The 24,957-nt window shown below is 40.4% G+C and overlaps 1 protein-coding gene across 2 annotated transcripts in view; it reads right to left on the reverse strand.

Moving 5' to 3' along the window:
• Window positions 1–15,797: 15,797 nt before the first annotated feature.
• Window positions 15,798–24,957, reverse strand: part of trak2 (trafficking protein, kinesin binding 2) — a 96,069-nt gene continuing 86,909 nt past the window's right edge. For both annotated transcript variants that reach the window (XM_066688598.1, XM_066688597.1), the window contains 4 exons: window positions 24,557–24,843; window positions 23,793–24,143; window positions 18,172–18,271; window positions 15,798–18,045 (listed from right to left, as the gene is read on the reverse strand). In XM_066688598.1, coding sequence (XP_066544695.1) covers window positions 17,271–18,045; window positions 18,172–18,271; window positions 23,793–24,143; window positions 24,557–24,843 — 1,513 coding nt within the window. In that variant the 3' untranslated portion in view covers window positions 15,798–17,270. The remainder of the gene's footprint in view (window positions 18,046–18,171; window positions 18,272–23,792; window positions 24,144–24,556; window positions 24,844–24,957) is intronic.

The following is a 24,957-nucleotide window of genomic DNA, read 5'->3' on the forward strand; positions in this document are numbered from 1 at the left end:
TAGAGCATTGTTTTAGACTTGGACCTTGTTTTTTGAAAGAATGCCTCAAAGCTAACCATGTTGTGATCACAATTTGCCATTGGTTCTCTAACTACTGTCCCCCTGACTCTATCTTGGTCATTTGAAAAGATCAAGTCAATGCGCTCTCTCTGGTTGGTTCCCTGACAAATTGAGTTAGAAAGCAGTCATTTTCCATCTCAAACATTTCTATTTCTGCTTCTGTAGTCCCCACTGGGCTTTCTCAGTCTAAGTTTGGGAAATTGAAATCCCCCATTATAACAGCCACATCCTTGCTACATGCAGTCCTGATTACACTGTACAATGCAGCATCTTTCTGAATATCTGAGTTTGGTGGCATGTAACACACTCCTACCGCTAATCCTCCAGATCTCTTGTTCAAAAGTTTCACCCACAAAGATTCTGTTCCATTACTGGGATCTAATACAAGTTCTTCTGCCTCAATGTCATTTTTCACATATAATGCTACCCCACCCCCTCTTCAATTTTGCCTGTCTCTCCTAAACTGTGTGTATCCTTCCAACTTGTATTCATCCCCATCATTTTCTGTAAGCCATGTTTCTGTCACTCCTACAACATCATAGTCACATGCCAGCACTGTGGCTTCCAAGTCTAACATCTTGTTCCTTATACTCCTGGCATTGAGGTACAAACATTTCAGGACTTTCCTACTAGCAGTTTCCCTTGGTTTTCTTTCCTTAGAGGAACATCTCCCATTGTCAGAGCTCCCTGCCCCACTGGTTCCTAGTTTAAATGATTCTCAATTTCACTGCACATACGCTCTCCCAATACATTAGCTCCCCTTCTGTTTAGATGTAGACTGTCCGGATTATACAGGTCCCATCTATCCCAGAAGAAAGACCAATGCTCCTTAAACCTAAACCCCTCTTCCCTACACCAAGCTTTCAACCACGCGTTAAACTTTCTAATCTCTGCCTGTCTCCCTGGCCTGGCACGTGGTACCGGAAGTATTTCAGAGAAAACTACCATTGAGGTTCTGCTCTTTAGTTTTGTTCCTAACTCTTTAAATTTGTCTTGCAGAACCTCTGTCCTACCTTTTCCTATGTGATTGGTTCCAATGTGGACCATGACCAATGGATTCCCCCCGACTTTGGCCAGTAGCCTGTCTACTAGTTTAGGGAGATCTGCAACCTGAGCACCAGGCAGGCAAGATACCATGCGGGTCTCCTTGTCACTAGATCTAGATCTACACCTCTAAGAATTGAGTCTCCTACTATAACTATCTCCTTCTTCTGGGGGGGAGTGGGCATCATGTTGCTCTGGTGCTCAACTGCCCCCCCATCACCCTCTGAGCTGTCACTGTCCAACTCGGTGTCCAGCAGTTGGAACCTGTTGGGCAATTCAAGCTCTTGGGGTGTCTCTAGGGGTTGTGCACTACCTTTTCTGTGGTTACGACCTACTGTAACCCAGCAGTTCTCTACGCTGTCCTGCTCTAAGGTCTCAACTCTCCTAGGTTTTGGCATGCACACCATCTCTCTCATGGGCTGATTGACCAATTCTTCTATATCCCTAATACAGCGCAGATCGACAAGCTGAGCCTCAAGATCACGAACTTTGATCTCTAGGATTTCAACCTGCCGACAACGTTCACAAATGAAGACTTCTTGGATGAGTTCATCCAGGAAGGCAATCATTCTGCAAACCTGACACTGTAGTGGCCACATGCTTCTAAATGTTACTTTTTTGTTTGTTTGTTTCTTTATACAGTGAGGGGAAAAAAGTATTTGATCCCCTGCTGATTTTGTATGTTTGCCCACTGACAAAGAAATGATCAGTCTATAATTTTAATGGTAGGTGTATTTTAACAGTGAGAGACAGAATAACAACAAAAAAAAAATCTAGAAAAACCCATTTCAAAAAAGTTATAAATTGATTTGCATGTTAATGAGGTAAATAAGTATTTGACCCCTTCGACTTAGTACTTGGTGGCAAAACCCTTATTGGCAATCACAGAGGTCAGACGTTTCTTGTAGTTGGCCACCAGGTTTGCACACATCTCCGGAGGGATTTTGTCCCACTCCTCTTTGCAGATTCTCTCCAAGTCATTAAGGTTTCGAGGCTGACGTTTGGCAACTCGAACTTTCAGCTCCCTCCACAGATTTTCTATGGGATTAAGGTCTGGAGACTGGCTAGGCCACTCCAGGACCTTAATGTGCTTCTTCTTGAGCCACTCCTTTGTTGCCTTGACTGTGTGTTTTGTATCATTGTCATGCTGGAATACCCATCCACGACCCATTTTCAATGCCTTGGCTGAGGGAAGGAGGTTCTCACCCAAGATTTGACGGTACATGGCCCCGTCCATCATCCCTTTGATGCAGTGCAGTTGTCCTGTCCCCTTAGCAGAAAAACACCCCCAAAGCATAATGTTTCCACCTCCATGTTTGACGGTGGGGATGGTGTTCTTGGGGTCATTCCTCCTCCTCCAAACACGGCGAGTTGAGTTGATGCCAAAGAGCTCGATTTTGGTCTCATCTGACCACAACACTTTCACCCAGTTCTCCTCTGAATCATTCAGATGTTCATTGGCAAACTTCAGACGGGCCTGTACATGTGCTTTCTTGAGCAGGGGGACCTTGCGGGCGCTGCAGGATTTCAGTCCTTCATGGCGTAGTGCGTTACCAATTTTTTTTTTGGTGACTATGGTCCCAGCTGCCTTGAGATTATTAACAAGATCCTCCCGTGTAGTTCTGGGCTGATTCCTCACCGTTCTCATGATCATTGAAACTCCATGAGGTGAGATTTTGCATGGAGCCCCAGACCGAGGGAGACTGACAGTCATTTTGTGTTTCTTCCATTTGTGAATAATCACACCAACTGTTGTCACCTTCACACCAAACTGCTTGGCAATGGTCTTGTTGCCCATTCCAGCCTTGTGTAGGTCTACAATCTTGTCCCTGACATCCTTGGACAGCTCTTTGGTCTTGGCCATGGTGGAGAGTTTGGAATCTGATTGATTGATTGCTTCTGTGGACAGGTGTCTTTTATACAGGTAACGAGCTGAGATCAGGAGCACTCCCTTTAAGAGAGTGCTCCTAATCTCAGCTCGTTACCTGTATAAAAGACACCTGGGAGCCAGAAATCTTGCTGATTGATAGGGGATCAAATACTTATTTCCCTCATTAACATGCAAATCAATTTATAACTTTTTTGAAATGTGTTTTTCTCTCACTGTTAAAATACACCTACCATTAAAATTATAGACTGATCATTTCTTTGTCAGTGGGCAAACGTACAAAATCAGCAGGGGATCAAATACTTTTTTCCCTCACTGTACTTCTCTTGGTTCCTGCTGCTAGTCAACTGCCTAACTTTTGTCAGCGAGAAACAGCACAGCTCTTTCTCAACAGCTGCTTCAAGTAGCTTTTGTCTACCTACCCCTAATTCACACCTAACTGGCCCCACCTGGCTCCTCCTGCAACATAATTCCTGCTAGTCCTAGACAGAAACTCCCTTCTACAACCTGTTTACTTTCACCAACTCAGCAGCTGAACTGAATTGACTTCAATTTAGGCAAACTACAGACAATTCTAACGTCAATTTAATGCAAACTTAAAACAAAATGAGCAATGCTAAGACTATTCTGAAACTAGTCAAACAACAAGATGGCTACCTCTCACCTGTACTCTCCTGTCTCTCTCTGTGAGAGAGATGCCTAAAATCTGGGACACATTCCTTAACAAAATAATGAATGCCCACCCAGCCTTTGACAAAACTGAGAAAAAAGAAAAACAAGTCAGCCATCCTGGGGGAGAGACACACAGCCCACCTGGAAGTCACCGCCTGCCACAGCCTGAGGAGCACAGTGACACACGAGCACCAGCTGTAAATAAAATGGAAATACTCGTTTGTAATGCATGTCATTGCATTTCAAAAAAGGAATCTGGAAATAGTAAACATATTTTCTTTATTTGTATGTATTAAAGATCACATTTTATTTCATTTTGTTTTTCTGTTCTTTATTACATCTTATTGTGATTTATAATGCTATTATTTATTTTCCATGTATGTATATAATAGTACAGTACTTGTAATATTAGTCCTTTTAAGCCCCTTTAGATAGCACTTCAAAAGAGTTTTATTATGCTTCTTGCGCTATTGATTGTTTTCCTCCTTGCTCCCTTTCCCGTAGCCCTTGACTGTGACCCTACATCTTGACAGCACTTAGCTTTTACCGTCCAGGATGTAGGACCTCACTTACTGTAGTTGCCTGTGTAAATTGGAATTTGTACAATGTATTATATTTTGAATTGCTGTTTTATGTAAATTGAATTTCTAATGATTGATGCCTTTATCTAACTGTATTTTTGCACTTTGTTTGCACCTACGTTGTAAGTCGCCCTGGATAAGGATTTCTGCCTCTTTTTTTTATTATTAAATAATAATAATAATAATAATAATAATAATAATAATAATAATAATAATAATAATAATAATTTATGTATGTATGTATGTATGTAGGTAGGTAGGTAGTGTAGCGTAAGGTACACTTATACATTTCAATTAAAGAAGTGAATTTATAGTATCACCTTATCACGAATCCTGGAATCTTGTAGAACTCAATTTCTGTAATAATTGGACGCAGACACCAATTCCAAAGATATAAATTGTCAAATTTATTCAAAAACAAAGACTAAATGTAGCACTACACTAATTATACAAAAGGGAAAAACGAATTAAAATTCAACTCTAGATCAACAAATCAAAGACAAATCACTTCTGTGACCAAATCAAAGACCATGGGATCACATATGATAACACACAAATCGTTAAACAAAAAAGGTTATAAACACATTGACTACAATACCGGTTAGTAAGATGAAGGTGAGTCTCTCTTTAGTATTGTTAGTCAGACATTAAATAACTACGCAGGTTAGTATTTATGTCAGGTAACTTCTCGTTATATATATATCAGTCTCATTTACGTTTAGGTGCCGAGAAAGATCCTATCATTACTTGTTACCACAATTTCCCTTAGCTGATTATTATTCAATGATTAAGGATAGGCAGGGCCACCTATAATCTGGTGTCTATTAACTTGTGTCAATTTCAGACTAAACAGTTAAACAGGAATGAGAAGATATTTCTCGGCATTGACAGATTTTATTTCTAAAATTATCAACAAAACAGTTGAATGCAACACACATTTATATTTAAGAAAACTAAATGATATTACATATTCTAGAGTTATGAATCACAGATTAACATTTCTAATTGATTTCTCAAATGTCATGAATCATGAACTCCAAACTGTTAAACTTATCTGAACTTCGTCGCAGAGAGGCCTCTCTGTCTTCGGGCTCAGATAACAGCACACGGCACGAGGTCCATGTGGTTTGGAACAAAGGCAGTCCGGTTCGGCTTTGTCCAAGAACTTCCACTCAGTCGATGCACCTGGAAGTTGGGGTTTCGCGAATGTAGAGTCTTTTCCAAACAGATTTTCCACTGGTTTGAAGGCTCCAAGGTTGTGCACAAAATCTTCTTGGCAAGCAGGGTCTCTCACCGTACTTATTTGAAGACAAAGTCTTTGAGGAAAGCAGGGCCCTGTTTGGTTCCAAGGGTCGAGTTTCTTAAGACTCAAATAGCTATTAAATGACTGACACTTTCGTATACAGTCGACTTAGTCAAGAGAGTGAGAGAGAGATCGTGCGCTGTTCTTTATACGCCTGTCAGATCAATAGGTGATTGGATTTCGGTTTCAGCCCCCAGTGTCCTATTGGAGGGGGGCTTGATTTATGACTGATGTCAATCCATGCCATCTTTTGGAAATGCCGGTTGGCCCGGGTTTGTAGCTCTGTGTCTGGATTTCGGCTCTCGTCCATTTCAAAGAGTTTTTATTACCTACAGGCCCCCTTCCCCAGACATCTCACAGCAGGATTCCAAACTATTTGGCCTATTCTCGGTGCCATCCACCCAAGACTGTCACTTTTGATGTAAACCAATTCCCAGTTGATGAGTTAAGGAAATCTGATAACTTTGGGGGGGAGAGGTCTTCTTTAGATCAGTGCTTCAGCTCAGAGCTAAAATGCTCTTATCAAAATACACCCAACATAATGCTACAGTAGGTATGTATGTATGTACGTATGTATGTATGTCCAATCGCTTTGACAATACAAATGTATTTGTCATGTCAATAAAGCACCTTGAATTGAACTGTGAGACAGAGACAGAGACAGAGAGACAGACACAAACACACAAAGAGAAACACACAGGCGCTGGAGGTGGGCGTTCAGGTGGGAATATCTTGCCCGCCTCTCGCAAACTTTCCGTTTCCCTAGCTGAATGAAGTAGCCCTTGGTTCTGTTCTTCACCATCTCCCACCACTCTAGGGAGAATCAAAAAGGTCCTTCAGGGTCCTCCACTCCTCGAGGTGTCTGCTAAAGGTCTTAACTACATGAGGGTCAATGAGCAGAGAGGTGTTGAGCTTCCAGACCCCAGGCCCCAACTCCCGTGTGCTCAGAATAAGCACTTCTGTCGTCTGGAGCCTGTGGTCGGAAAAGAAGACTGCCTCTGAAGTCATGGCAGTCCTCTGCAGTGGCTTACTGAGGAAGACGAGATCTATCCTGGAGAAGGAGGAGCCAGAAGAACTCACCCAGGTGAACAAGGGGACCAGGTCCTGACCTGCGTCACAGAGTTCAAAGTCCTCCACGAACGCAGCGAGATCCCTGCTGAATCTATCGTTACGGGGCTTACTCCAGTCTACATCCCTCAGAGCACAGTTAAAATCACCTGAAATGGTAACTGGTAAGGTGCCGATCAGGAGCGGGCATAGCTGAGGGAAAAAGAAAAAGACTCTCTGAAAACTGAAATGTTTGCTGTTTTTTTCTCAAGAGCTTTAAGACCTGATTCCACAAGAAATAAATGTCTGACGTTGTTTCTTTTCAAAGCAGTGTGTGGACAGGATCTCTCTTTTCTTCATAACAGAACAAATTATATATTGCACTCGCTGTCACTACACTTCAGTCACCATCATTTAAGGGATCATGCCACACCCACTGCTGTGAGAGTCTGACTGGCACCAGAGGGGTGGGACTATATTTGCATGTTAGCTCAATATTTATTTTGCAAACTCGACATTTAACATTTATATTTAACTTTTACATTTAACATTTATATTTATATTTAACATTTATATTTAGACTAAATATTTATTTCAAAGTTAAATGTTTAGTTTGCAAAAGCGCATATTTAGGATTTAGCTAAATATGTAATCAAACTATAAATATTTATTTTTCAAACAGGTTTTGTATTTTTTTAAGTATTTATTTAAAAAATAAATATATTTATAAATGTGGAAAAAATCACAAGATTTAAGTTAAATGCATGAAAAAAGACAAAAAAGTGTGCGCTGTTTTACATTTGGTGCCCCATAGATCAGGCACACAAAACAAGACCAACAAGATCTCTAGCTTACTCACAGCCCGAGTAATTTGTGATTGACTTCGGTCATGTTCCTGTATTGTTAAGTGTAGTAAGTTGTCCAATTCATCTGCCCTTGACTTGAGTTATTGAAAAAATAATTATTGTCACCAATATCGTACAGCAGATTTTCACCTCTGATGTCAAATGTCCTGTTGTTTAAACATAGGCTTTAGAGTGGAACTTTTTACTAGGAGAAACCCTTCAGGAAAAATGAAAAAGGCACAGACCACACTCGAATTGATACAAATACAAGTTATTTTCAACTAGCATTATAAAAATACATTGAAATACACGATTTCCTAAACCCACAGCATAAAAGCACCCACCACAATAATTGCCACCTGACATAGGAGTCACATGTGTCCTCTATATTTATTACCAAAAACTATACTATCTTTGGAATTCTGAAGCACAGGGAAAAATATTACATCATTAGTTCCAAGGAGGCTGCATGCAGTTTTACGGTAAACCCACATGAGTATTATTTATTTCTTGGCAGTATAGTATATTGCAAAACTGTTTTCATCTGTCACTCCCTATTCAGATGTGAGCGCCCTTTGGAAGTAATTTGACTTTTTGACTAAGAATTCATATTAAAATCAAATTGTATTAAATATTTTGTGGAAATCGAATTACTTCATATACATATTGCTTACAGTTAATTGCATTAATTGCAGTCTTTGTTTTTAGTTTAAAATCCAGTTTGTGTGCTGTGATAAACTAATGGCAGTATTTTTATAGGTGAAATCTAGCAAGAGGTTGCTGGTAAAACCCATTATGAAGTGTGACAGCAGCACACAAACAGACACCCATATGGTGGAGATGAACATCATAAGAATATAAGTTTACAAACGAGAGGAGGCCATTCAATCCATCATGTTTGTTTGGTGTCCATTAATAACCAAGTGATCCAAGGATCCTATCCAGTCTAATTTTGAATGTTCCCAAATTGTCGCTTCAAACACTTCGCTGTTAGTTAGTTCCAGATTGTGAAAACTCTCTGTGTGAAGAACTGTCTCCCGTTTTCCATCTTGAATGCCTTGAAGCACAATTTCCTTGTGTGTCCCCGGGTGCGTGTGTCCCTGCAGATCTGGAAAAGCTCCTCTGGTTGGATGTGGTCGATGCCTTTCATGATTTTGAAGACTTGAATCAAGTCCTCATGTAGTATCCTCTGTTCAAGGGTGAAAAGGTTCAGTTCCCTCAGTCTCTCTGAGTAGGACATTCCCTGGAGTAAGTTTGGTTGCTCACCTCTGAACTGCCTCTAGAGCAGCGATATCTTTCTTGAAGTCTTAACATTACTTCCCTTGTTTTAAACTCTACACTTTTTACAATATACCCTAACATTGTGTTTGTCTTTTTTTATTGCTTCCCCACATTGTTTGGATGGAGAAAGTGAGGAGTCCACATAGACACCTAAGTCTTTCTCATGCGTTACTTCATCTATTTCTATTCCTCCCATAGTGTAATTACAGTGGACATTTTTGTTAACTGTATGTAATACCTTGCACTTGTCCACATTGAATTTAATCTGCCAGGTAAATAACAAAATGCAATCAGTCAATATTTTCCCAAAGATTTTAATAAGCCAAATTATCTGGTTACCAAAGCAGACAGGAATCATCTCCTTTTCACAAATGTAATTAAGCTCTGCCTGCATGCCATCAAAGTATAGTACTGATAAAGAAACGGGTGGAGACAGCTGAAAAGCAAGTAAAATTAGTGATGCAGCTGTAGTTAAATGTAGTCAGAAACTCAAGTTCAGTTAATTAGACTGCTACAAAATGAAAAAATAGCATAAGGGAAGTTTGCTGTTATGATGATGATTAATGGCAGTAATGGTTTTTAGCAGATGTCCTTACAGAGGGGCACTCACAGAATACACACATTTCAAGAAAGTACAGTGAGAAATGAAATCCAATACATGACTTTAGTCCTAATAAGAGTACAATTAACTAAGCAATTGCTTCTAGTGATTGTCTTCAGCATAATTTTAGAGAGAGTTCAGGTAGGAGCATAAAATATGGCAATATAGAACAGCATGATTACAGATGAAGGATGGGAAGACTGGACTACAATTGAGAAATGCTTGAAGTGCTGTACAGACAGACTGGCAAGAGAGCACAGAATTGCTGGTGGTTCTTCTCTTCCTGGATCTTCAAAGTCAGCACCCAAGGCGATTTAGAGAGAATATACCCCTTCCCCAGTTGTGCCGCTTTCCTGGTAAATGGAGAGCACATCTGAGTGCCAGCACACTTTGATTTTCCCATTTGGGCACAGAAAGATATTCGCAATTCAGAAAGTGCAGTATTTTGTGCTCTCACACAGTGATGCTGTACAGCATTTTGTGCTTTCCAATGGTTTACCTGAAATGGATATATAAAAATGAAATGTCAATGCTGAAAGTATCTTCTTCATCAGGAGGTACTCCACAATCTTTGTGTGTTCTGTAAACCAGTAAGCAGTAAGGTTTGGTCTCTTCTGAACACAGCGACACAAAAGCAGGGGAGTTGGGTGAAGGAAGTGCAGGTTAATTTACAGTGAGCATAAAACAAAAGTATATACAAGAACCAAACAAGACCCTAGCTCCTTGTTGGAACCTAGCCTGAATGTGAAACAGATCCCTAGCCTAAACATATAATGAATGGAACAAACCAGCACCCAAGCCAAAGTCCAGAATCCAGAAGAATTGTCAAATTTCATTACCAGTTGTTTTGTTTTGTTCTCTCTCCGTCTTCTCACTCTAGCCAGGCTCTGCTCCTGCCTTCCCAACCACAAAGGCTGCCAGCTTTTATGCAGGAGCTGGTCAATGGGGAACAGTCCTGCATGTCATGTGCTTCCACTTCCTGATGTATCTCCACTTGCCCAGCCAAGCACTATGTCACACAACCTTATTCAGTGCTTAACTGTTCAAGTGGCTTTTTGGGAAATAATTGAATGTTAAACAGTTGAATGAATTTCCAAATCTTAAACATGAAGATTTACATTTTAACACAATTCCTTTATTTTTCATCAGAAAATAAATGACAAAGTCAGTTTTTACTGTCCTTATTTTTATTTTTTGTAAATTAACATGGTTGTCTGATGGGAAAGGTACAGGTAATTTCACAAACACAGGACCCAACAAAATGCTTAAGAAATGCACTGTAGCCCCAGGTCTCCCAAAATATAGAACTAAATAAATGGGTTTCCTGTCCTTTGGTGGTGGATTCAGACAAAATATTTTTTGAATAACATAAAATATTAAAAATGCAGATATCAGCTCTGTGGGAATATTATTATGTGGGAATACCCCCAACACCCCTTTAATTTTTAATTTTAAGGATTTAATTCATTATGATGGAGAAATGTAACCATGCATTCTGCTAGTGGTTGCCAATGTAACCCCTACTGTAATGAACTGTAACTTTGCTATAGATGTGGATATTTGTTGCAACATCAGTTGTTACAGACGTTTAATAATATATTGTCTACCTCACTGAAGGGGTAGTCTACAGGTGCATGCCTTGTCCAATCTAGAGAAATGACCAGTTTACAAAGTCTGTTGGTGCCCCATTACATTTTCAAAATAAAAGGTCAAATAAAAGGTGGTCATTGCGTGGAGCTTCGCCAATACATCATGAAGGCCCAAACTCAGAGCCAGGTTTGTGATTTTGTACTCACAGGTTTTGTGATGTAATTAGTATGTTCTGTGCTTTCTTAATGTAACTATAATCTAAAAGCATCTTTTGTTAATTCGAACTTCAGGAAAATGACATCAGTTTGCACTTCCATGTTACAAAGCAATGGCAATTTTCAATATTTTTTCCCTCCCACAGCAAAAGTTTCCAAATGTAAAATGATTTATATATACACGCAATTTTTTTTATTTATTTATTGATATTTTGGTATGCAGAACCACCTTAAAATATTATAAATTCAGATTTCCTTATAAACTACGTTTGCAATGGAACAATATAAATGTCCATCCTAAATGGAAAACCCTTCCATATTACTGGACTGCATGAAATATATCTTCCTTATTAGTTGAAAGTAACTTAGAAATTGCTAAACTATAGAATCACATTACTACAAAATACAAAATTAACAAAACACTGGAAATGAATTAAACTTTTAGAATATGAATGAAACAACTTTTTCTGCAGTTATAAACCTGTCCACTTTTGATTATATTATTAGATTAAGTTACTTATTTATAATCTATAAAAGGGTGCATAGACATGTCTCAAAGCATCAAACATACCCAATGAGGAAAACTTTTGGGTTTCACATGGACTGATTTCACAAAAATGTTAAGATACAAAACCTCAGACTATATGAAGTAGATTTTAGTGTTGTTTCACGTTCTGCATTATTGATCACATAGCAGTTAGGCATTTCCCTTTTACAGAAGCAATGCATATAATATTATTATTATTATTAATAATAATAATAATAATAATAATAATAATAATAATAATAATAATAATAATAATAATAATAATAATAATAGAGTAAAAACATTTCATATACCATTCTGTGCAGTGGAACCATGAGTCTGCACCGTTCCTGAGAAAATGAAAAATATGTGACGGTCTTGTTTAAGATTAGAACATACATTGTGCATTTAAAATGGAGAAAAAAAAAAAAACCTTTCCAAGTACAATCCTTATTCTAAAATCATTCAGATCTGAGTGGGACACTGCATAAGTGTATGGTGGAGGGAGAAAGCTTATAAAATAGTGTAAAGAAAGTCAGTTGACAGGTGTCTTTGGCTGTAGTTCACTTAGGGTTCCCTTATTTCCAGTGTCCTGCATAACCAACCAGTTAGTGGCATCAGATCTTCCAAATCTGTTCAAAAGCTCCAGTGAATCAAAAGTGCAGTCCACTCCATAAAGCCACAAAATGTGTGGATAGTTACATACAGTAGAAAGAGGGATGATAAATATGCATTACATTCAAATCTCAGCGTGTTGAGGAAAATGAATCAGCTTCTATAATCTGAAAAGGATATATCCTTCTTTTGATCTGCTGTTTTGATTCTGGAGGCATCAAATTTCACTTTCCTTCTTAGATCATCCCAGAAATAAAGATTAAAAACACATTTTTTTACATTAACAAAACCTACATACATGTATCCTGGAGAGCCACATTATTCTAGTTTTTGTTTGATCCAAACTGTTAATGACTTAATTGAACCAGTTATTTGGCTTATTTTGTCACAAATACCATGTATTCAAGGTATTCAGGTATCAAACCTACAGGACTGTGGCTCTCCAGAAATAGCTGGCCTATAAATATACATAATTATATCTTAACAGGTTTCTCAAATAAAGTTGTGCTTTTTACAAATTTGCCATGTATACTGTAAGAAATAAATATAGGTTGAATATTGCATGCTAAGCTTAGGCAATAAGATTTGTGCAGTTTTTACAGTTCAACTGTTCAAATATGTACTTCCTTACATGTCTCAGATTAGCCAAACAAGCAAATTACTCAGGAACCAGATTGAGTATGTTCCTCTGAAACTTGCAACCTGTAAGGTCAAAAACTCAAGTTTGTAATGAAGCCCTATGCAACATTCAACCATTCTAAGCATAACATAAGAAAGTTTACAAACAAGAGGAGGCCATTCGATCCATTGTGATCCAAGGATCCTATCCAGTCTGTCTTTAAATTTTCCCATATTTTCAGCTTCAGCCACATCGCTGGGGAGTTTGTTCCAGATTGTGACACCTCTCAGTGTGAAGAAGTGTCTCCCGTTTTCCATCTTGAATGCCTTGAAGCCCAATTTTCATTTGTGTGCCCTGGTCCGTGTGTCCCTTGCTGATCTGGAAAAGCTCCTCTGGTTTGATGTGGTCGATGCATTTCATGATTTTGAAGACTTGAATCAAGCAGATCCCCACCAGAAGATTGAAGAGACTTAGGCATAGATCAAATGTAGACTTTGGCGATAGGTAAGGTGTAATTTTTCGGTAACACTTTACATTAAGTGTCCCTAATTACTGTGTATTTACACTGTAATTACTGGTTACAGTGTAAAACAGTTGAAATAGGCATAATTACACTGGTAGTTACCAAGTACATATAGTGTAAATTCAGTCATTAGGGACACAATGTGAAGTGTTACAGATTTTACTTAATAAATTAATAATGGTGAACAGGATATTGATTGACACTGGTTTATTTGAAAGGGCAGGAATTAACCTGAATCATGAGTAAAATAGCTCGCAGCCTGTTTGCAAGGGAGCGGACACCTAATCAGCAGGCGTCAGCAGCAGCCGTTCCATGACAGACAGCGTCCTGTCACAGTATTTATTACAAGTGAGTATTTCTATGCCAGTTTCATTGTATTGTTTTTGTATTGTATTGTTTTACATAAACATGCATCAGTGTGAGGTAATTAAATCTTCCTCATTATTTAAGGATATTTCATAATTAGGGCCCTGAGAAAATTGCAACATTTTTAAACACAAATCCCGGCAGTTTCGTGGGTAAAGTATAATTATTATTATTTGAAGTCCACTTCAAACACTTCACAACATTTCAGAAAGTTTCGATTCAGAGTCAGATTCGCCGTTTAGTCCTTGTAAAACTAACAAAACATGTAACACACACTGATCTTAGGTATCCACTGATTGTCAGTGACTACAGACACACAGTCAGACTGCATCAACAATTCCTTCATTCCTTCACTGGCATACTTTAAATATTCACATCTCAGCTGGGTTGATGACAGAATCACACTACCGTTTGCTACTAAATGTACTTTCACATTTAAATAGTAAATACTGTGTCGGTATGAAATAACTTAAATATATATATTAATATGGAAAGAAAGAAAAATCATCAAAATCACGATTTTCTCAGGATCTTTTTCATAATGAGACAATAGTTCATATCATGATAACTGTCAATAATTATTCTTTTGAATTTCAATGGAATGGCTTGGGTGACCGACTTGAGGTTTCTGGTTGCAAACTGATCTGTCATGTTCGAAAGCACCTGAAGAATTTCTCAAAGCCTTAGTAACGACAGTGATGAATTACATTTTTAAATTCACTAGGACTTCATTAAGGCAAAGGGATTCTCAACAGAAACTCACTACCAAAACTTGCAACCTAAAATTGGCAGACACTGTAAGGACAGTCATGCCTTTAGTGTTGAATACAGTAACTCCCTCCTTCAGAAATTTGAGCAGTGCAAGATTGCTTCATTGGGTTTGGGTTGAGTGGACAACGTTAGCAAAGTGACAACGTTTATTCAGAATCACTGATAAAACTTGGAATGCTTAAAATTCAGGACATGTTTCAGAATTTGTTAATATTTGGGTTTCTTACTGCTGGTTCCTACAATTGCCCAATTTAAAACAGTCAATTCAGCTTTAGAATACAGTGCAAAGAGCACTTTCTAGCATTTTCTCTGTTGTGGACAAAGTCAACTCCAGATTTCCTCACAGGCGGAAGCTTTCAAAAGGACCCTCCCATTAATCTGAGCTGCCATGGTTAAAAACGAAACAAAAAATAAATCATACAAATGCAAATTTTAAAAACTTGTAAACAGGATTGAATTTCAAATGTATACAAGTAAACCGAACATTTGAAAGTTCCTGTCTTGCAGACTATCTCAAAGCTCCACGACATTAAGTACTCTATCAAAACACTGAAATCGCAGTACTGTTAGCATACTATAGATTCTTCTCCTGTCAAACTGGATTTGTGGCTATGATTAAAAACACGTTTAGGCCTAAACTGTGACAACCCCTCCTGAAATAAATAGCGTTACACAAGAAATACAACTCAAAAGTGAGCAATGACTTGGGTTTTGTGATAAATTCAATTTAAACCTTTCAATTCAAAATGCTCAATTTCCTTCTGTATACATATAAGAGGCAGTTAACCTAGTATTTGTCATTAGATGTTGTAGCATTTGTTATATTGCATTCTGGCACCAGTTCACCTTAAATGGTTGATTGCACACTAAATGCCAAAAGGGGTTGTAATATATGCTTTAAACACCCTCTGCAGGGCTGTCATACTGCTAGGGAACAAGGAGGAGAACACTGCACAGTGCTTTTGGCGGGAACATTCAGGTCTGAGGAGACCTTCTGAGACCTTGAGCTCCTGGGTTGAGACTGAAGTACAGATTAGGTTATTTGGGAAAAGAAAAAAAAGAAAAGAAAAGTGAAACATATGGCTTCTTCCCAGGTTGTCAGTGCACAAACACTCAGCTAAAGTCTGTGGCATTAGGGGTCACTCTTCACATACAGAACAAGAACTATCAACTAGCCATCACACTGAACACTTGCCGATTGTATTGGGGACAAAAAGAAGCTGCCGATTCAATTGCAAAGAAAGCAAGAGAAAGAAAAAGATCAGAAATATATTTTTTTCACAGTAATGCAACATCACCTATACTGTATGAATGTAGATGCACACACCACTATCAATTCCCTGGAGTAAGAACTTCCATAATTTGTACATTAGTTAGCCTTCCCTAACAAAGAGGGGCAAATTTGCCAGTATGCCCCTCGAAACACTGTACATGCAATGCCTGCTTCCATTTGGACATGCCTGCCCAGGCGGTCATGCTACCCCCTTACAATCCAGGCAAAGAAAAGTAAAACAAGCCTCAACAGAGGTCTGCATTTTTCAAGAAACTTATTCGAACCACAAAGTTAATTATTGTACAAATGCCATCACAATCATGCTTTCTGAATGCAAAAGGACTAGACAAAATAAAAATACCCCGTTCTGGGGAATTCTCTCTCTCACACACACATACATACATATATCAATATTCTCTTTGTTTATATTCAATATACAGCCACCCATTATGTATATATGGATACCAGGAACTAACACACTCTCTATTTTACTTTTGAGTTGATGTCAATGCCCAACTCAAAGGAAGTCCAGGATGCCCTTCCTGACAGGAAGATGAGAACAACTTTAAATATGCTTCTTTTGTGCCAATTGATAAATCAATAACAGTTACCTAAAACAGGGGAAACTTTATACCAAAAAAAAAGAAAAAAGTTATGAAAAAGGTTTACTGCCTGGTTTTGCAGATGTTTTCTGGGGTCCTGAGCTTAATCAATGGATATTACTAGTAATGCATTGAGCTATCAGAAGGGAACAAAAAAACAGTCATGTTGAAAATTCATCACAAAGCTAAAGGGCTATTTGTACAAAAGTGTGCTTATACATTTTTTTCCCTTCTTAACATCACCACCATAGTGTTTTCTGCACCCCCCCGTAACAGTCTGCCACAGGTAAAAGTAAAATTTCAGATTAGAAAAAGAGTTGATTGTTAAAATGACCTTTGGCCAGTCATTCATTCATGTGGGCTGGGCTCTGTGGTTCTTCCATATTAACACACTTCACTTTAATTCCCTTAAATAGACTACTCCTGAACCATATCCATCATTCCCATACATTCAGCCATTTTTTCTATTTTCTTTCTCTCCAGTCTCTCTTCCTCTTTCTCAGACTTCCTCACTCCATCATAATAATATCTCACTCTGAAGAACACAGAGTCCTTAAATATGTATAAGAAATAAAATAATGAACCATGAAAATCTGAAGGGATACCGACATATTACAGTCGCTGTATATCCACACATTTATCTCATCCCTTCAGGAAAGGTGGCACTTTTTTCCTCCTGTCAATTCCACAAACCTTTGTACATCAAGGAACTATAGGAATGAAGAAGGTTCTTTTCTCACTCTTTCTATTTGAAGTTCAATAGGCAACTATTTTGACTTGGAGGGGGTGGGTAGAAGTGTGTATTTTAAAATGTGACTGGTCTTTTCTTTTACCACCTTCTCTTTCATTCAGGGCTTTGGTGTGGCCTGCCCAGTTCTCAAGGGCTCTGTGGTTTTTCTACAGGTCTTTGCTGCGGGTAACTTCCCATCCGGGCTCTGCACTTCCTTCAAGCTGGCCATGGGAGGGATAGGGAGGTTCAGGGAGGTGGGGTGGGCCAGGGGGCTGCTGACAGGTGGCCCCAGGCCTCCAATCATGGCCGGTAGGCTTTGGTTCCTCCTCAGGCCATCCAGGAGACTGCCCCCGCCAGTGGCAATGAAGTGGGCGGACTCCTGCCGCCGCAGCCCCGCTTCAGGCTCCCCCTTCAGCACTTTGACAAAGCCCAACCTCCTCAGCCTCTCCACCAGGTTGACTTTATTCTGGGCCAGGTCTGGGCGCCCTCGGCCAGGTTTAATGCCATACACCTCCTGGAGGAAGATCTCAGCTGGACGGGAGGCCAGGAAGTTTTCGGCAGGAGGGCGGGTTTCAAAGGGGATGGGGGAGGAGGGCGGAGAGTGGGATGGTGAGTTTGGAGGGGTGGAGGGGGGAGGAGGACGGACTGGTGGGGGGCTCCTCGTGGGATCTGCTCTGGCCTGAGTGACGTTGTAGACCTGGGCAGAGATGCCCCTCTCCTGCAGGAGTTTGGCTAGGCCGCAGGGGGCGAGAATCGGGGTGGCGGTGATGGAGGGGCGGCGGGGGGGGAAGTTCTCGCCCAGGCTGAGGCGACAGGGTGTGACAGGAGTGCTGGGCCCAGTGCGTAGGGAGCTTGGGGTGTTCTCTCCCACAGGCACAGGAGCGTACATTGAGCTGAGGGGAGAAAAACAGGGAAAAGTTTAAACGGTGATGCAGACAGGGTAGGTAAAGATGAGGGAGTGGGGATATAGGAAGGGGGAGGGGTGACAGGATGAATAAAGCTCTGTGAAGCAGTGTTACCTTGGTGTGACCTGAGTGAGGTCTGAAGGGTGCAAAATCCGGCAAGTAGTGAAGGTGTAAGTGGAATGAGTTGAAGACAGACATTTCCCTGGGTTATGCGCTGTAGAACAGACAAGACCTTAAATTAGTGTTTTTTCTGCAAGGCACATAATTTGCTTTTATATTTCCATTAGGCTGTTTTCCTAAAGAACATACATACCTGCTGCCTATTGGTTGAGAGCACTTCTAAAATGCTTTGCATTTTATTTTTAACATTCCGTGTGAAAATTGAAAGTTGGAATAATTGACTCCAGAAATCCTACTGTGCCATCAATCAGTTTACACTGATAACATGCCATTTTTGTGCCAGAACTGTGTCAGTACTGAAACACCAGTTATAAAGTGTGCCCGCATTCTACTGGCATTTCCCTTTTACATCAAAAGTAATACTTTAAATAATGCAAATTAAGCAGAAAGGACTGAGATCATATGAATATTAATATTAATATGCATGTGTGTACAATGACCTCACTATAATTATGTGAAAATGTCAGTTTGCAAAGTGAATCTGACAAGAAGAACGGTCAAATATTACCAAATCTAGGTTTGCAGAGTTGGTAGAGACCTATCCCAACAGACCCAGAGCTGTAACTGCTACCAAAGGTGCTTCCACCAAGTATTAATAGGAGACTTATCCAATTATGATATTTGATTTTTGAATTTTATATATATATATATATACACTCACCTAAAGGATTATTAGGAACACCTGTTCAATTTCTCATTAATGCAATTATCTAACCAACCAATCACATGGCAGTTGCTTCAATGCATTTAGGGGTGTGGTCCTGGTCAAGACAATCTCCTGAACTCCAAACTGAATGTCTGAATGGGAAACAAAGGTGATTTAAGCAATTTTGAGCGTGGCATGGTTGTTGGTGCCAGACGGGCACTGAGTATTTCACAATCTGCTCAGTTACTGGGATTTTCACGCACAACCATTTCTAGGGTTTACAAAGAATGGTGTGAAAAGGGAAGAACATCCAGTATGCGGCAGTCCTGTGGGCGAAAATGCCTTGTTGATGCTAGAGGTCAGAGGAGAATGGGCCGACTGATTCAAGCTGATAGAAGAGCAACTTTGACTGAAATAACCACTCGTTACAACCGAGGTATGCAGCAAAGCATTTGTGAAGCCACAACACGTACAACCTTGAGGTGGATGGGCTACAACAGCAGAAGACCCCACCGGGTACCACTCATCTCCACTACAAATAGGAAAAAGAGGCTACAATTTGCACAAGCTCACCAAAATTGGACAGTTGAAGACTGGAAAAATGTTGCCTGGTCTGATGAGTCTCGATTTCTGTTGAGACATTCAGATGGTAGAGTCAGAATTTGGCGTAAACAGAATGAGAACATGGATCCATCATGCCTTGTTACCACTGTGCAGGCTGGTGGTGGTGGTGTAATGGTGTGGGGGATGTTTTTTTGGCACACTTTAGGCCCCTTAGTGCCAATTGGGCATCGTTTAAATGCCACGGCCTACCTGAGCATTGTTTCTGACCATCCCTTTATGACCACCATGTACCCATCCTCTGATGGCTACTTCCAGCAGGATAATGCACCATGTCACAAAGGTCCAATCATTTCAAATTGGTTTCGTGAACATGACAATGAGTTCACTGTACTAAACTGGCCCCCACAGTCACCATATCTCAACCCAATAGAGCATCTTTGGGATGTGGTGGAACGGGAGCTTCGTGCCCTGGATGTGCATCCCACAAATCTCCATCAACTGCAAGATGCTATCCTATCAATATGGGCCAACATTTCTAAAGAATGCTTTCAGCACCTTGTTGAATCAATGCCACGTAGAATTAAGGCAGTTCTGAAGGCGAAAGGGGGTCAAACACAGTATTAGTATGGTGTTCCTAATAATCCTTTAGGTGAGTATATATATATATATATATATATCTTTTCCCCAATACAATTTTTTCACCTTTACATTTTGGAGTATGTTGTGTGGATAAGAACAAAATTTGTAGAAAAGGAATTCAAAATAAAAACTGATATAGCTCAGTTGGATAAGCAATTGCTTTCAAAATGATTTAACTGTAGTGATTAACATGATTTCAGGATAACTTCAGCAGTTCCTGTAGGTTTCCTCTGCTGGGTACAGCATTTCAAAGCAAAGACCATGGAGCTTGCTGTGCCTTTGATATTTTTTGTACCTATCCCCTGATCTGAGGAAAGGCACAGATCAGGGGATAGGTACAAAAAATATCAAAGGCCTTGAATATCAGTCAAGACAATTATCATCAATTGGAAGGTGTATGACAACGCCATAAACCCTGCCTAGCTCAACCCATCTCTCCATACTGGATGACTGAGCAAGAAGGAGACTGATCAAAGAGGCTATCAAGAGGCCAATGGCAACTTTGCAAGAGTTTGCAAAGTGCATCTGACAAGAAGAACGGTCAAATATTGCCAAATCTAGGTTTGCAGAGTTGGTAGAGACATATCCCAACAGACCCAGAGCTGTAACTGCTACCAAAGGTGCTTCCACCAAGTATTAATAGGAGACTTATCCAGTTATGATATTTGATTTTTGAATTTTATATATATACATCTTTTCCCTAATACAATTTTTTCACCTTTACATTTTGGAGTATGTTGTGTGGATAAGAACAAAATCCTCAAATCTGAGGGGGTGTACACTTCCTATAGGTACTGTATATGTGTATTTATTTATATAAACACAAACACACACACAGTATACACTACCGGTTAGAACACCAAAATTGTTCCAGTTTTTATTGAAATTTACACAGATTAATGTCTCAATGTATTCTTTCTAAAATGGAAATCAAATATTGTTCAGAAAGTTCTTCCTACATTGTTTCAGAAGTTCCCACAAATGTGTTCCACTTGTAGGTTGCTTTTTCATTCACCCTCCTGTCCAGTTTATCCCATGTTTTGGGTCATTATCTTGGTGTAGGATGAACCCCTGACTAACTAGGCGTATACCAGAGGGGTATACCTTATGTTGTAAGTCGCCCTGGATAAGGGCATCTGCCAAGAAATAAAAATAATAATAATAATAATAATAATAATAATAATAATAATAATATTGCATGGTGCTGCAAAATGCTGTGGTAGCCGTTTTTGTTCAGGGTGCAAGTTGTCGACTCTGGATCCAGCAAGAGTCACACACTGAGGAACCATCCATTCATATGCTCAACGGCGTACAAAAACCCTTGGTGATGAACCGAAGATTTCAAATTTCAATTAAATCGGTCCATAAGACCTTCTTCCGTTCTTCAGTAGTCCACTGGCAGTGCTTCATGGCCCAGGGCAGCCTATTTTTCTTATTTTGCCATCATAGCAATGGCTTTCTTACTGCCACTCGACCTGTCAAACCTGTAGCTCGAAGTCTTCTCTTCACAGCTGAAACTGAGACTTGCTTACTTCGACCAGTGTTAAGTTGTGCTTGAAGATGTTGTCCTGTGAGACGCTAATCACGCAAACTGTTGACTCTCAGAAACTTAGTGAGTCTTTATTTAGGAAATATATGTGTTCCCGTGCAGTAGGAGATCAGGCTTATATTGCCTGGTTGAGGCTGCGAGTGGCAAACTGCTTAGAAATTCCCTATGTGGGTTATCTGGACTTTGTGATTGGTGGAATTACAGTACCACAGAAGGGGGTCGTCATCATAGCCGATGGGAACCTTAACACCCATGAAGGCATCCTGGGCATGAACATTATTGGCCCAGTATGGAAACAATTATTTGAAGGTCAAGATACGCAGTGGGAGAAGTTTCGGGGTGTAGCCAGGGGGGAGGAAGATCTGGAAAAAGGCTTTTTTAGTTTGCCGCAGGTTGGAGGCTGAGGCAGAGCGTGCCACGTTGGTGTGGACGACCAGATTGACCCGACAGCCTCCTACACAGATACCGCCGGAGAGCGAGATGGTGCTATGGGCTCACGTCACAGAATTCTCTCACCGGAAGGAGCATTGTGTCCTCATAGATGCACTTGATGACACCCAAGAGTGGCAGGTGGCCCACACCGGGGCCTGGGTCCAACAGGGTAAGGTCCCTATTAAACTTCTGAACCTTTGCTTTTACCCCTTAGAAGTGCCTCAGTGTCGGCCATCGGCTTGATACTCGAGCATGGATCCAGAGGAGATCTATGCCGAGAAAGAGATTGTGTTGCAGCATCAACACCCGGATATGATAGCCATGGACAATGGCCCAGTCAATTTGGTGGAGGAGGAAGGCCCATTGGAATGGGTCAGAGAGACTGCAGGGATATCCCTGGGACAGCGGGAATGGATGGAGGCTCTGTTGCGGTGTTGGTGGTGCGTGTTCTCCGCCCACAAGGAGGACTTTGGCCGGACAGATGCCGTTTTCCATCATATCCCCACCAGAGCTCTCCATCACAGGAACGCTATTGCCCAGTGCCCAGCACCATGTACAAAGAACTGTGGGGGCTAATCCAGCAGATGAAGAACCAGGGTGTGATTACTTAGAGCAGCAGTCCCTGGGCTGCCCCTGTCGTTTCTGATTCTGTTGTGGCTTTGGGTCTGCCAGACCTCTTCCTGTCAGTTCCTCAAGTTTCTAAGTGCCTTTTGATGGTGTAGGAAACTGTACTTAAAAACTCTGCTTAAATTTCAATAAAAAATTGAAAAATTAGGGTGTTCTAAAACTTATATATATATATATAAAACCTCTGGAGTCATGGAAAATAAATTAAATTACCCTCCCAGGGTACTTGCTATGTAAAGTACTATGTACTTGCATATAACTTGCTATGCATCGTTTTTTTTTCTTCAATCTTCAATCTCCAGACATTGTCAAATTGTTTAAATCTTGATATATCATCTTCCAGAACACAAGAAAAACTAAATAAAGGTGATAAAAGGTATAATTAAGCTGAGGTGGTAGGTATTATTGTTTTACAAATATTTGATACCCCCTCACTTTCCTTATAAAATGTATTGTTATATGTAACATATAAAAAAAAAAAAAATCAATCAATGAGCTGTGATGAAAAAAAACATGCATTTATTAATTATTGCTTTCAATTAAAATAACTCATTTAACTGCAACAAGGTGATACAGAGCAGTGCACATAGAGTAATGAAGTGCCACTGCTTAATTACTCACAAGCTGCTTGCTTTTGTTTATCAGGCTGTATGGACTATGTGGCATTATATAGTTCTATGACATTTGACAGTTATGGCAGTTTGTACAGATTTAAGGTAGAGGTAGACTTACAACTGGCTTTATGTAGATGTATATATTATTTATACATCTTAATTTATCTAGGGTTCGACAGGACAACACTGTATAAACAATGATAAGAATCAGTGGTCTCACATCCTCATCCTGAAGAGTCTCAATGCAGTTAGTTTAAATAGGTTACCCTTAAAACAATGATTTGCAAAGACAGAGAATACAAATCATAAAGGCATTTGTTTCAAATGCCTGATTCTACCCAACCCCTGTGACCAGTGAAAGTGAAAGGATTTCTGAGTCTTTATGAAGGTAGCCTATAAAACCAGGACTCCAGCCTCCCTTTACATAACAATGACATGCGAGACTTGAGGCAGGGGGTAGGATGCGCAGGGGGCAGGGGCTCACCAGAAGAGGGGGGTGGCACACTGAAGATCTGAGTCTTGGGCAGGAAGAGGTTGGGTGGCAGGGAGCTGGGTGGAGTCGGGGGTGCCTTCTTATCCTCAGGTGTGGAAGAGCACTGGACCTGAAACATGATACCTCCTTCGCCTTCCTCTTCCTCCTCCTCTTCCTCCTGCACGTCTGCCACCCCCCTGTCTCTCAGATCCTCCTCCTCATCCTCCTCCAGGTCAGACAGGCGGTAGACGGCATCCTCAGGCAGGGGCTTGAAGCCCTTGGTCACCACACCAGGCCGGGGGTCCAGGATGGTGGCCAGGTGAGGCTGGGCTAACTGCTGCCAGTGATGCAGAGTCAGAGAGCCTGGGAGAAGGACAGGAGGAATCGATTTGATATACAAAAATAAAATAATAACACTTATTCTTCCATTATACACGTGTGTTTAGAAATCTTTCCAAATTGCACTCCACCATAAAAACGAAAACAAAACAAAACTATAACCAATGAGTAGGGTTTCACGCAGCTATATTAAAAAAAATGGTTGCCGTCTGGACAAAAATAAAAAACCTATATTAAAATAGAAGCACCCTTACTATGCCCCCCGTTCTTGTTCACTACTGCTGCTCGCTGCTACTACGCCATTACCCCTACCCCCCGCTCTTGTTAGCTCTATTCAACCTGACTACTAAACTTTATTGTTATTTACCCCATTTCAGATATGAAATCCAAGGTCCTCTTCCACTGGTCTAACCCCCCAACTTCCAGATTAAATGTACCTTCTATGGGCTTGACGATCTGCAGTTTCTCGGGCAGGAAGGTCTTGAAGCAGCTGGAGGAGATGGACAGATCAGTGTAGTTTGTGGCTGTGGAGATCACACTGCCATTGGGGGAGCTGCAGCCACTACCCTCCTCCGTTCCAAAGGCCTTCAGCTTCCTTTCACGCTCGTCCTCGAAGAACTGGCGCTCACTCAGGTAGTTCTCCCGCCGCAGGGAGAGGCGGTACAGCGCGGCGGCCAGGTCACTGCTTCCAGGGGTCCCTGGCTGGCCCAGCTTGTGCCCTACCCTGAGCCCCACCAAACAGAACACAGTGTGAGCACAGCCTTTCACACAACCCCTGTACTTTTTATATGAGAAATAAACCAGCAACCATACAGGTCTCATTCCTAACAAATTTATG

The sequence above is a fragment of the Amia ocellicauda genome, chromosome 16 (assembly GCF_036373705.1).
Source record: "Amia ocellicauda isolate fAmiCal2 chromosome 16, fAmiCal2.hap1, whole genome shotgun sequence".
NCBI lineage: Eukaryota > Metazoa > Chordata > Actinopteri > Amiiformes > Amiidae > Amia > Amia ocellicauda.